At 37.6% G+C, this 13,054-nt stretch overlaps 1 protein-coding gene across 4 annotated transcripts; it reads left to right on the top strand.

The window, feature by feature from the left end:
• The first annotated feature begins 926 nt into the window (after positions 1–926).
• LOC122051466 (formin-like protein 1) lies at positions 927–6,800 on the top strand. Of its 4 annotated transcripts, none has more exons than XM_042612617.1 (5): positions 927–2,384; positions 2,430–2,494; positions 2,610–2,770; positions 3,145–3,389; positions 5,390–6,800. In XM_042612617.1, the coding sequence occupies exons 1-5, from the start codon at positions 1,119–1,121 to the stop codon at positions 6,191–6,193; spliced, it is 2,541 nt and encodes an 846-aa protein (XP_042468551.1). In that variant the 5' UTR covers positions 927–1,118; the 3' UTR covers positions 6,194–6,800. The 4 variants fall into 4 exon arrangements, with proteins under 4 accessions (XP_042468551.1, XP_042468550.1, XP_042468549.1 ...); XM_042612616.1 differs by having other exon boundaries at positions 2,574–2,770; XM_042612615.1 differs by having other exon boundaries at positions 927–2,494.
• The last annotated feature ends 6,254 nt before the right edge of the window (positions 6,801–13,054 follow it).

Below are 13,054 nucleotides of genomic sequence, written 5' to 3'. Positions count from 1 at the left end.
TCACATCTTCGAGTGAGGTAATCTTGACCGAGTCTCCTTACTTCTTATTTCTTTTCCTTATATCCCTTTTCACATTATTACACAGACTCGACTCTTTATAACCCATATCACAAGTTAATTAACACTTACCTTAATTTAACTTAACAACTTGAATTAAAATTTTAACTTTAATTAAATCATAATTTATCTTAATTAAAATTGAATCAAATTTAACCTTAACTTTACTTAATTTTGTTTACTAACTTTAACAAATTTAACTCTGAATTAATTCAAATTTACAATTTAGTTAATTCTAACTCAACTTTATATTAATAATTTGTTTAAGTTAAACCTAATCAAAACTTAAAATTAACTCATATAACTAGGTGAGTGTTTGGTTGATGGATTTGAGAATGAGAGAATGGAATGATAGTAAAAGATAGTGGTTGGTTTGTGCGTTTGAGAATGATAATTTGAGAATGATTTCTAGATTTTTGAAAATCAACAAAACCCATATAACTAGGTGAGTTTCATTTCCATTCTCATTTCATTTTACTATCAAATCTATACCTATAGTCATTCTCATCCTTTAACGTTACTTATACTTTTCTATAATTTTCTTATTTCTATTTTTACTGTAATTCGTGTCACAACTTTAAAACAGATAGTTTATATTTATTAATATTCATTAATATTATATTATAATATTTATGAAATTATAAACTGTAATTGTATAGTAATTATGATTTTATAAATATTATAATATCATTGAAAATAAAAATAGATCGAGTCCTAATAGAATATTATTTTGATAATAAATAAAAAATATTTTTTATAATTATAAAAAAAATGAAAAATGACGTCTTTTATAATTCGAATAAAAAATAGTTGTAATTTAATAAATGATTATTTATTAATTCTTTATTTGTCGCACATTGTTCGGCTACAGAAGGCGAACGCACGCCTCGTTGCTCGGTGGCATCGACCCTTCTCCGTGAACTCACAGTTTCTCTCTCTCCCGAGTTGCAAGTTCCGACTCCCTCCTCCCCCTCCTCCTCCTCCGCCTGCCGCAGCGTGCATGCCCTAGTGAAGTGAACTCCATCCAAGTTCCATCTCCTTTCTCCATCTCTTAAACAAAAATGACGTTACTCTTGGCTTTCGCTTTCTTCCTCCTCACCCTCACTAAGACCCCTTACTGCTCTGCTGCTGATGCTATTATTATACACAACAGGAGAACTCTATCTCAACCTTTCTTTCCACTCGCCTCATCGTCCCTACTTCCGACCCGACCTCCTTCCCCTTCCCCTGCCCCTTCCCCTTCCCCTTCCTTCCCAAAATACCCCTCCTCTTCCTCCTCTTCTATCTCAAGCTTGCATCCCTTCTTCCCGTTGTACCCTTCTTCGCCACCTCCCTCTCCGCCTTCTCCCGTTTCCCACCTCCCTACCTTCCCCGCCAACATTTCCTCCTTCGTCTCTTCCCCCTCCGGCCACCTTCACCCCAGGCTAGTCTCTGCACTCGTCCTCTCTCTCCTCGCCCTCCTCCTCCTCCTCGGCCTCTCCTTCGCCTTCTTCGTTTACATCCGCCGTCGTCGCGGCTGCTGCAGCGGCCACAAGGACGCCGGGTCTGACAGTCTTCGGTTCTTTCCTCCTGATACCACAGCTTCCGATGGTCGCAAGCTTTCCCCTTCCTCTTCTGCCGCTGCTCCGAAACCCGAAGGTGCAGGCATAAGTTCGGAGTTTTTGTACCTCGGTACCCTCGTCAGCTCTCGCGGCCGCGCAAGCGAGAGTTCCAACGCTGGAGGTGGCTCTCCGTACAGGAAGCTCGACTCGCCGGAGCTCCGCCCGCTCCCCCCGCTGCCTCGCCGGAATGCAGGGGGTGGTCTCTCGTCCGATCTGGAGGAGGAATACTGCTCCCCGATGAACTCCCATGAAGAAAAGGACGGTGACGCCGCCGCCCTTGGGTCCGGCTTAAAGAAGGCTGCTGTTGGTGTGGAGATGGAGAGATGCGGATCAGGAAGCTCGACGCTTAGTCCACCGACAAACATTTCTTCCAATGGAGTTTCCTCTCCCTCCCGGCCGTCGCCCAACACCTCGTCACCGCCGCCATTACGGCCTCCGCCTCTTCTGCGTCCACCAACGCCGTCGCCTCCCAAGAGAAGGCAATTTACGATTTCCCCACCATATTCCCCACCAGATGCGGACTTTAATGCAAAGGTTAACTTGTGGTATCCAAAACAAATAGGTGATTTTGCTGGAACCTCTGTTGCTGTTGGGAAAACCCCTCTATTTGGTTGTCCAGATGGTCCAAATGTTAAGTTACCTGATTTCCAGCCACCCGTTCTTGGACCTCCGCTCTCGCCAGGATCATGGAGTTTCTCCACAGAGCCAAAGGGTTCCAACACTGATGATAAGCGTGAGAACCTTCTCCCAATGTTGAAGCCTCTCCATTGGGATAAGGTTCCTGCAAGCTCCGATCCATCAATGGTTTGGGATCAGCCGAAATCTGGCCATTTCCAGTGAGTCCTGGTCAAATCTTGAAAACCATTTATATGCTAATCGGATCCTCATGAATCCTCTTGAATTTATTCTTTCCAGACTAAACAAGGAGATGATTGATACTTTGTTTGGCAGAAAGACAACAATAGGCACAAAGGGGATTGCTGGTGGTTCATTAGATCCTTCCTTGGCCCAAGAAAGCAGGATCCTTGATCCTAACAAATCTCAGAACATTTCAAATTTGCTAAAGGATTTTAATTTGACGAAAGAAAATGTCTGTGAGGCTATCTTGGAAGGTATCAAACCACCCTTTGACATGTGCAACTGGAAATTCTTTTAAATCTATGCTCTATCTGTTTGCCTGATCTGCTTTACTTACTTTTTATACCAAGGCTAGTTGGTGAATAATATCATCATTTTTAGCTCATTTCGGGATGAATTTCTTAATATAAATTTCTCTTTAAATCTTATGATCTGGTAGGTGGCATTATTAATTACTTTACAAGAGACCTTTTCTTTTAAAGTATATTGTGTATGACCTTATCTTGTGTTTGCCTTAAGTGTATTTTCTGAATTTTAAGAACCAATTTTTTTTTTGTACATCTACCATCAAGTATGACCCAACTTTATTAGATGCTATCACGTTTTCATTAACATTATATCTGTAAAGGTAAAGCTGATAGTTTGGGGAAAAATGTTTTGGAGGCACTTACGGAAATGATTCCAAGCAGAGATGAAGAGATCAAATTGAAACAATATAAAGAGAAACCACCTCTGAAGCTTGGTCCAGCTGAAAGCTTCTTGAAGTCAGTGATTAGTATCCCCTATGCATTTAAGAGAGTTGTTGCCCTGCTTTACATTTCTAATTTTGATTCAGAGGTCAATTACCTAAATGATCTTTTCAGGACTCTCAAGGTAAGTCTATTTTTGCTAATTCATATCAAATTTCACCTGATAATATATTGCACAATTTGATTCTATTCTGCAATCTTCATGAAATTTTATTTTTTTGAACTATTTGAACTAGTTGACCTTTGATTATTTTTTGTATTTCACTAAGTACCTGGTAGAAGACATTTATTTACCTTTTAAATCATGAAATGCGTGCGCAAGAAGGCATTCGTTTACCATTAAAGAACTTGATGTCTGCTGAAGAAGGCATTTACTGATCATGAACTTGCATGTTTGTAAAGTTGTTTACTTATTGGAGCATACAGCAAGGTTCCATATAATACTACAACTGCACAGAGAATATATGAAGTTTTCTTATATATATATAAAGTGTTGGATATATGGCATTTTACATTTTGTTTCATGGATTGGTCTGAGTTCATTTAATTTCTCTAGTGTCATGTTATTTTGATATTTTGTGTTCTAAGTTTGTTTACATCAATCACAGTCGTATAAATTAATGTTTCATTAGTCATATTTAATGTTTACTGACAAGACTAGATGATTTATTTTTCTTTTCCTCATTAGAGAAGCTGTCAGTAATGATGATCTTGATTATACATTTAAATTGTTGGTTATGTTGGACATTCACAAATTGATTTATTGATACTATGTAGAAGTTATTGTCGACTACTGGTGTTAAATATTGATTGATTGCTGTTTCACACCATTGAACATTATGCTTCATAGACGATCCATTTAGTCTTTTATAGTAGCTAATATGTGTAGATAAATGCATGAAATTGTAATTCATAAAAAGGCTTCTGGAGTGTTAATAAAGTTTGGTGCATAGTGGATCCTAAAATTGTGCAATATAGATAATGCAATTAGTCTTTCATATTAGCCAATTTGTGTGATTAAATGCATCAAATTGTTATTCATAAAATAGCCTTCTGGAGTGTCAATAAAGTTTGGTGCATGGTGATCTACGCTAACATCATTCTATATGCACAACCCATTTAGTCTTTTATATTAGCAAATTTGTGTATATAAATGCATGAAATTGTAATTCAATAAAAATCCTTCTGGAGTGCTAATAAATTTTGGTGCATATTGGATCTATGCTAACATCATGATATATAGATAGTCCACTTAGTCTTTTTTTTGTGCAAATAAATGCATGAAATTGTAATTCATAAAACATCCTTCTGGAGTGTTAATAAAGATTAGTGCATAGTGGATCTACGCCATTATGAGATAAATCCCATCTGAGGAATCCTTGAGCATGACTGCTTATGCCATTCAATATTTTGGATTATACAAATAGATGCCATTTGAGAGTAACTGTTTTCGTGAAAGATCTGAACTGACTACCTGTGATGTATAAGTTGAATCATCAAGTCCTCTAGAAATTTCACCTTACACCACTGAATGAAGATCTCTAAGTTGTCTAAAAATGGATGCTTGGCCCTTGATTTGGAGTGAGCATATGTATCAATACTCATAGGAGCATGTTAGAAAGAAAAAATGAACCAGTATTTATTATTCAGGTAGTTAACTATTATTTTACATTACCTTAATTGTCAGATCCCAGAAGAAACACAAAAAATTAATTCGTTGTAAAACCACTGAGCAAAAAGTTTAAGATCGAGCCTCTAACATATCTCAATTGGATTTGATAAAGATCATTAATTGATAGCCAGGTATTATCTGTGTTCACCCAAATGGCTAGATATGTTGCAAATTGCAGAGCACGAAGGAATAATGTAACAACTTGATACTCTTTTAAAAAAAGAAAGATAGATAAGCCATTAGCTAAAGTTTAATATTAACACAATGGTCCAAAATCCATGTATTTTCTAACATGAAAATTAAAATAAATCCATCTAGATCATGTTGATCTTGCACTTTCTTAATAACTCTGATGAAAGAAAATACTTGTGATGTTAATCGATGGTTTCAGGTTTTCTGTATGCTTTTTTTTTTTCCAATTATGTCATATAACACTTGTGTTGATGTCTCAGGCTGCCTGTGAAGAGCTGAAGAATAGCAGGATGTTCCACGAGCTCCTAAGGGCAATTTTGGAATCTAGGAATAAAATGAATGTGGGCACCAACTATGGTGAGGCAAGTGCCTTCAAGCTTGAATTGCTCCTTAAGCTTGTTGACATCAAAGGGAGAGATGGTAAAACCACCCTTTTACATTTTGTTGTTCAAGAAATCAGTTGTGCTGTAGGATCACGCCTTACCACTATCAATAGTTCAACCATGACAAGCTGTCCCAAAACAGTATCTGATGTTAATTACTGCAAACAAGGGGTCCAAGTTGTGTCGAGTTTGGGAGTTGAGCTTAGCAATGTCAAGAAGGCAGCTGCAATAGATTCAGATATGCTTAACTTCCATGTCACCAACCTTGGCAATGGGCTGGGGAAGATTCAAGAGGTAGTGCAACTAAATGATGCATATTCAAATGAAGATGATCATGGCTTCCACGAGACAATGCTTGAGTTCTTGAGAAAGGCCGAAGATGAAATTCTACATATCCAAGCTCAAGAGAGTTATGTACTGTCTTCAGTGAAGGAGCTCACAGAGTACTTTGATGGCGATTCAACCAAAGAAGAAGCTCATCCATTTAGAATCTTCGTGATGGTGAGAGATTTTCTCACAATTCTTGATCAAGTTTGCAGAGAAATTGGAAAGATTAATGAGAGAAATATTGTTGCGGAGCAACACTTGCCCACGAACCAAACATCAGAACGAGTCTTTCCCCATTACCATGTGGCAAAACCTGGATGCTCTGATGATGACGAGAGGTCATTATCGTGTTAGTGGACAGAAGGCCTAAAATTCAAGGTTTTTTGTGGCTGTTGCAATCAGTAGTTTTTTTTTCCCCTTAGGAGTTTTAGAATCAATGAGGACAAGCAAATCTGTGCATAAGCCTTGGACTGAACAATCTTGGGGGATTGTGAACCAAGTAAATCCTAGTGTCTACTGTGGTGCGCTCTTCATTGTTTATGCATTGTTTGTTTTATTATCTAATGTGTCTTTGCTGAGTAATTATCAAGAGAGGTTTGCTATTCGCCCCCTGGCTCTATAGAATCCAAAATTTCTACCTCATCAATACTTGATATAAGAGCAAATCACCCAAAAGGACTAATCGTCATTTAAGCAGTTAAATCAGGAGGGCCGAGGTGCAAGTAAAGACATGTTCAGATCTAGCATTCAACTACTCAGATGTGAAGGTGATTTCGCACTTTAGAAGTGCAAATAAATTTTGACTCGAAGTATTCCTTGTTGCACTCATAGTATCTAATGGTTGATTCAGTTCTTTTCTATGCTGATCTTTCTTTTGTATATCTTTCTGCACTCCTTTTCTAGTGAGATTCTTCGAGCTGATGTTATAATCATTCGGACTATGGCTCAGACTTAGATTTAACCTTGGGTTTTAACTTTTATTTTGACTTTATAGTTTAAGTTTGCCCTGTAAGTGAAGTTATACCTTTCTCATGCAAATCAAGGTTAGATTGCTCAGGAAACTCAAATTTACAAAATAATTTATCAATTTTAATTATAGATAAATTTTTAGATATTTTATAAGCACCTATGACGTCCATAAAGTAAGATTGATTTAAAAATGATTAATTTAAGAATGTTGAATTGATGAGTTATTTGTTGTGATTGTTTCCTAATTTATTTTGCTGGTAAGTAGAAAATTTTTATAGGATTAAACTAATAGTTTTAAAATTAATTAGTATAAATTAGATATAAAAAATAAATACCAATAAAATATTTTTGGAAAATATTTTACGTAAATACCTTTACTAAGAGTTTTTAACCTTCAAATCAATTGTGAGGAATTCATTCAAGATGTCTTTGAATCTTTCATGTAGTTGATGTACATCTCTCCTTTCTTTATTTTAAGATTCTAAGTTGGCTTAGAAGGAGATTTCTCTTTTTATTCAAACATCACTAGTACCCTCACGAATCTCTTCATTATTCGAATATCACTAGTTCCTTACGAATCTCTATCAATTTTTCTCATAACTCTTTGCATTATTGAATAGTTCGACTTTGCTAAGTTATTCTTGGATTAGACCACACTAAAGTGTTGTTGTGGCCTTAACATTTATCTAAGTATTGTGAGTCTATTTGTCAAACTATAATGGTTGACAAAATTCATTTTTTCTAATCTAGGTATTTAATTTTTTGAATTGATTAATGTTCGATCCTATAAAAAATTTTTATCGATTATAAAGATAAATTAGAAAATGTTCATAGAAACTCATTCAAAAGACTAATATTTTTATGCTTATTTCTCATAGAAAAAAATCTCTTATAATAATATATCGTAGCTAAGACTCATCAAATTCTTGATACCATGGATTGCTCCCTGTAAATCATCATTATTTTTTTTAGAATATTTTTAAATACCATTAGATGGATCGCTCCATGTAAATCATCACTTTTTTTTCTCCATATTAGAATATTTTTTTTTACAGATGGAGAAATCTTTGTACAACATAGTATCTACCATAATAATAAATACCAAATGAAGTACAAATAGTCAAATAATTAAACAATTAGACAGACTACAGTTAAATAAAAAAAATAAGAACCAAAGTATATCGAACTATTATCACACTGCCTCAGAAAGCTTTCTGAACGATGAGCCTTTGAGCACTTGTAAAAAATTTCTTGATGTGTTTCGATTAATTTTCGAGTAAGTTAAGAGGTCATTTGTGTTGGACCGTATGGTTAGAGGGGAGAGGATAAATAACCCTCATTCCTTTTCTCACTTTTATGTCATATTCATTGTTATCTATAGAGTTAGTCTAACAGCGAAATATAAATAACTTAAAATATGAAGACATGACACAAAGGATTTATTTGGTTCACATCCCTTATTGTGCTACTCCAAGGCCTATGTATTCTACATGAATCCATTATTTTTTTTTTCTGTTTTGAAAACTTTTCAGAGATAAAGAAATCTTTTACAATTTTGAATAGAAATAAGTACAAGAATAAAAATAAATGTGCATATATAGTAAATACAAACAGATGAATTGTTGATCAATCTGAAAACCCAAATATCTTGCACTCCTCCTAGCACTTCTCCGATCACAAAACTTAAAGTTTTTTCCAAGCACAGATTTTATCACTACAAGAAAAAATAATATTATTGACGAAATTACCAATGGGATAAAATATTCGTCGGTGATTTTCTACGAATATAACTTTCCGTCAGTATATTTAGGATTTATGACGGAATGAGCTTTTTCCATTGGTAATGGTCGAAAATTACCAATGGCTCTATGCTCTTTCCGTCGTAAATGACTATCGGATTGACCCACAAGTTAGGGGTTTACCAATGGAATTGACATTCCGTCGGTAAAACTTATGATTATCGATGGAAGATCTCAATCCGTCGGTATACATGGATTACTAACGGAATTGACATTCCGTAGATAACCAAACAGTGCCGATAGAATTGAGTTATTCTGTCGGTAATCATAAGCTTTACCGACGGAATGTCAATTCCATCGGTAAACCCTATTAAGACTAGGGCACGAGGCCAAACCTTTTGTAGGGGATCTTGTGGCTGGCTAGAAGGGGGTTGAATAGTCGTGCCCCCAATTAAATTGCTTCCTACGTATTTGTTAGTTGCGCAGTGGAAATCTAATACTAAATACAAATACGAAAGCTAAAGACTAAAGGAAAGAACAAGCAAACAAATCAACACGTCGATTTACGTGGTTTGGAGATAATACTCCTACTCCATAGCTGTCCATAAGGTCGACGATCCCTATCAGTCGGTGGATTACTCTTCGGAAGACCTCCGGCTAGCTCACGTAACTCCTTGTGGGTGGAAAAACCTCACCACAACTCTCACAAGAACTCTTGAGAAGTTAGGGCACTGGTAGACTACTAATAGGAGTTAACCACCTTTATTTCGTCAGCCTTAACCAAGCTCCAAAGCCTTTGTTATATAGGTCATGGTTTGAAAAACCCCGCCTATCAGTCGACTACCAAAATCATGACTCAACTGCCCTTTGTGAAGATTTGACCATTACATCCCAACGACTCGATACCAGTCGATTGGTAAAAGTATCAGTCGACTGCTCCACACTGACAGAGAGAACAGAAACATTCTGTTCGCTTCCAATTGACTGCCCAGTCGACTGATGAAACCACCAGTCGACTGGTACCCGAGTACAATTTCTCAGTATTTGGACCTTCACCCTTACAACTTACTTGATTTTTCGTTGCAGTTTTGACCTCTTGCCTTCAAACATACTTCCTTTGGCTCTCGTCCCTCGGATGCACCTAAGCCCGCGGTTCATCCCAATGTCATCCTTCGCTTATGCCTCGAAGTCGCTTCCCTCGGCCCTTGTCTTTGTTTCCTTGTCCATTGTCACTCGGATGCTCCATCCTTCACCGGACCCGAAGTCATCAACCTGAGTCATATGTGTATCCTACAAACCTGCACACTCATATATACATATCAAATACAAGGGTGAACCTAACTTAAATCATTTGCCCAGGCACCAAAACACATGGTCGCACAGACCATTGGGATTGTTTTAACAATCTCCCTTTTTTTGATGTTTGATAATATGTTTAAGTTAGGGAAAACAAATAGCAAATAAGCATGCTAAAAACAATGAACTTATGTTGTTAAGGCTATACACTTAGACTTACACCGTCAAATGGACTTACAGTGCCAAGGCTACACACTTGGACTTACACCACGAATGGACTTACGTTGCTAAGGATAGACACTTGGACTTACACCGCCGGATGAAAAAAAAATGCAAACATGCATTAGAACCTATCCCAAGGCTCCCCTTACACCTAAACTCCCCATTGAGCTAGGATTTTACAACAGGGCTATTTAAGAACCTATCACAAGGCTCCCCCAACGCAAAGACACTAAAGGTTTTCCCAACTAAACCTTACTTCTCCCCCTTTGTCTAATATCAAAAAGCTCTAACAATCTCCCAATTGTCGAAACTTATCATTCAAACTAACCCTAAACTCGTGTATTTATCCCCCATGGATCTCATACACCTATACGAGTTGACCCGGTCAAAATCAGCACTGAAAAACAGTTTCAAGCTGGTATCAATCGACTGCCAAAAGCACCAATCGACTACTCCTATCAAAATCAACACACAAAAGCATTCTGTGTTCGATATTCACTGTTATCAGTTGACAGATAATTGTACTAGTCGACTGACACCCTAATTCCAGCATATCCTACATTTCTAACTCGATTTCAGAGATGCACCAATAATTTCACAGACATCCAAAAATCTATAAATTTTATAGAGAGGTCTGTTTTACCCATATCTACTTGGGAAAAATACATTCAACAATGTATCTATCACCAATCCCAAGATTGATACAAACCCAAGACTAGCTAAATGGTTCAATTGAACTTTAACCTAAAGTCTTAGTTTTAGCTTCCTCTTAATGTATTTTCTCATACTAACCCGCAATGCATCCATAGCATTGGTTTATATGACATCTATACATCCAAAATCAATTATCATACAATATGACCCCCAATGTCATATTTCCTTGCAAGAAACACAATCCAAGTATGTCAATTTCCTAGGTTTGAGACTCAAGTCCGTCTCCAAACCATTTGACACACTTCATGGCTCCTCTAGACTCCCAAGTAAAATCCACTTGAGATCCATTTGTTATGGGTCTCAACTTGACTCTTAGAGTTCTCCCTAGAGCTCTTAGCCTTACCCACCTCTCTAGGTGATTCATCCACAATTGCTAGGCTACATCGGTGCACCTCCGATGACACTTGACCCACAAATCTAACTTTTTTAACCTTGGACACCTTATCCTTGGTTAATTTCTTCTTACCATTAAATGACTTTCTCTTGCCATTTATGGGCTTCACCTTGCTATAGTCATATGCAACCCTAGCATAAGAATTTTCCTTAGCCTTGGAGACACTAAATCGGTATCCTAGACTCGATCTATCATTGTTGGGTCTTTGACTACCCAACACCATATCTAAACCCTTAGATCCAACATTGAATCTATCTAGGGTTTTCTCCAAACGATCAAGCTTTACCTTCAAAGTTTGAGTTCCCCTTTCTAGGTTCCTAACCCTAGTGTCAATATGTCCACCTTGGACATTCCTAGACCTACCCATTTTTCTAGGCATATGTCTCTCCTTCTTAGTATTAATGCCTTGGGTTTCCTTAGGTCTATCGTTTCTAGAGTTATCATGAATTAGTTTCCTAGTGTTATGATCAACATTTACCCTACTCCTATCATGATATTTGAAACCGGAGTTATTCATGGGTAAATAATAACAATTATTTCTAGCATGCATGGGAGTGTAAGAATTTAAATTTGAATTACACTTCAAATTAGGGTATACCTCCCTTATCCTTGAAACTCCCCCTTGACTTGAGCTCCTCTTCTTCTCTTTCTCCCATTTCTTCAAGTATGCTAGCTTCTTGAGCTCTCCCTTCTTGGGGTATTTGGTGTGATAGTGGCCCTTCTCCCCACACGTGAAACATCTAATGCACATTCTCTTCCTTTGGGCTTCTTCATTCCTGCAACCCTTGTTAGTATTTAAATTAACTTTAATGGGCTTAGGATTTACCTTTTTCTTACCCAATGGACACCTAACCTTGTAGTGTCCTTTCTCATTGCACCGGAAGCACACAATGTGGTCCTTTGACTTTGTTTCGATGGAGGTGCTTACTAGGTTGACCTCCAAGACCTCTTATTCGCTTGTCTTGGATTCTTCTTCAACCCTTGAGGATGTTGATAATGCTTCTTCATCCTCCTTCTCCTCCTCGGATGTTGAGCATACATCAACTTCCGTTGGCTCCTCCTCAACTCGAGCCACTTCATCCTTTTCTTCAGATTTTCCTCTTCGTTGTAGACATGAGTTCTTCTCCTAGAACCATCTTTACCTTTTTCCACAACTCATAGGCATTCTTGTATTCATCTACACGACTTATCACATTAGAAGGTAAAATTTCATTCAAAATTGATATTACCTTTGAATTTGTCTCCGATCATGTGGTTTGCTCCTCCGTCTAATGTCGTGGTTGGAGTCTCTTTCCTTTCTTGTCTCTTAGGACTTCAAATGGTTCATCAACGACCATCATTGTGTCCCAATCGGTCTTGAGGAAGTTCTTCATTTTCACCAACCAAAAGGCGATGTCCCATAAGCTTCAAGCTTCCTCCTTCGAACTTTGGCGGTTCTATCAAGCCGGTCATCCCTGCTTCCTTAGCGGTTAGTCCAATGGAGAACGTCCTCTCTCTGATACCACTTGTAGGGGATCTTGTGGTCGACTAGGGGGGTTGAATAGTCATGCCCCCAATTAAATCGCTTCCTACGTATTTGTTAGTTACGCAACGTAAATTTAATACTAAATACAAATACGAAAGTTAAAGACTAAAGGAAAGAACAAGCAAACAAACTGACACACCTATTTACGTGGTTCAGAGATAAGACTCCTATTCCACGGTTGTTCGTAAGGCGGACAATCCCTATCCGTCGGTGGATTACTCCCCGGAAGACCTCCGACTAGCTCACGTAGCTCCTTGTGGGTGGAGAAACTTCACCACAACTCTCACAAGAACACTTGAGAAGTTAGGGCACTGGTAGACTACTAATAGGGGTTAACTACCTCTATTTCATTAGCC

This window comes from Zingiber officinale, chromosome 3A, assembly GCF_018446385.1.
Source record: "Zingiber officinale cultivar Zhangliang chromosome 3A, Zo_v1.1, whole genome shotgun sequence".
NCBI classification, from domain to species: Eukaryota; Viridiplantae; Streptophyta; class Magnoliopsida; order Zingiberales; family Zingiberaceae; genus Zingiber; species Zingiber officinale.
The sequence above is the reverse complement of the archived record's forward strand: the minus strand, read 5'-3'. Positions and strand labels throughout refer to the sequence as shown.

Bases quoted from the DNA above. Each gene is read 5' to 3' on its own strand.
- LOC122051466 (XM_042612614.1), top strand. From the start codon at position 1,119: ATGACGTTACTCTTGGCTTTCGCTTTCTTCCTCCTCACCCTCACTAAG. The intron at 2,495-2,573 runs GTGAGTCCTGGT...TATTCTTTCCAG, and splicing joins CCGAAATCTGGCCATTTCCA to ACTAAACAAGGAGATGATTG. The intron at 2,771-3,144 runs GTATCAAACCAC...ATATCTGTAAAG, and splicing joins CTGTGAGGCTATCTTGGAAG to GTAAAGCTGATAGTTTGGGG.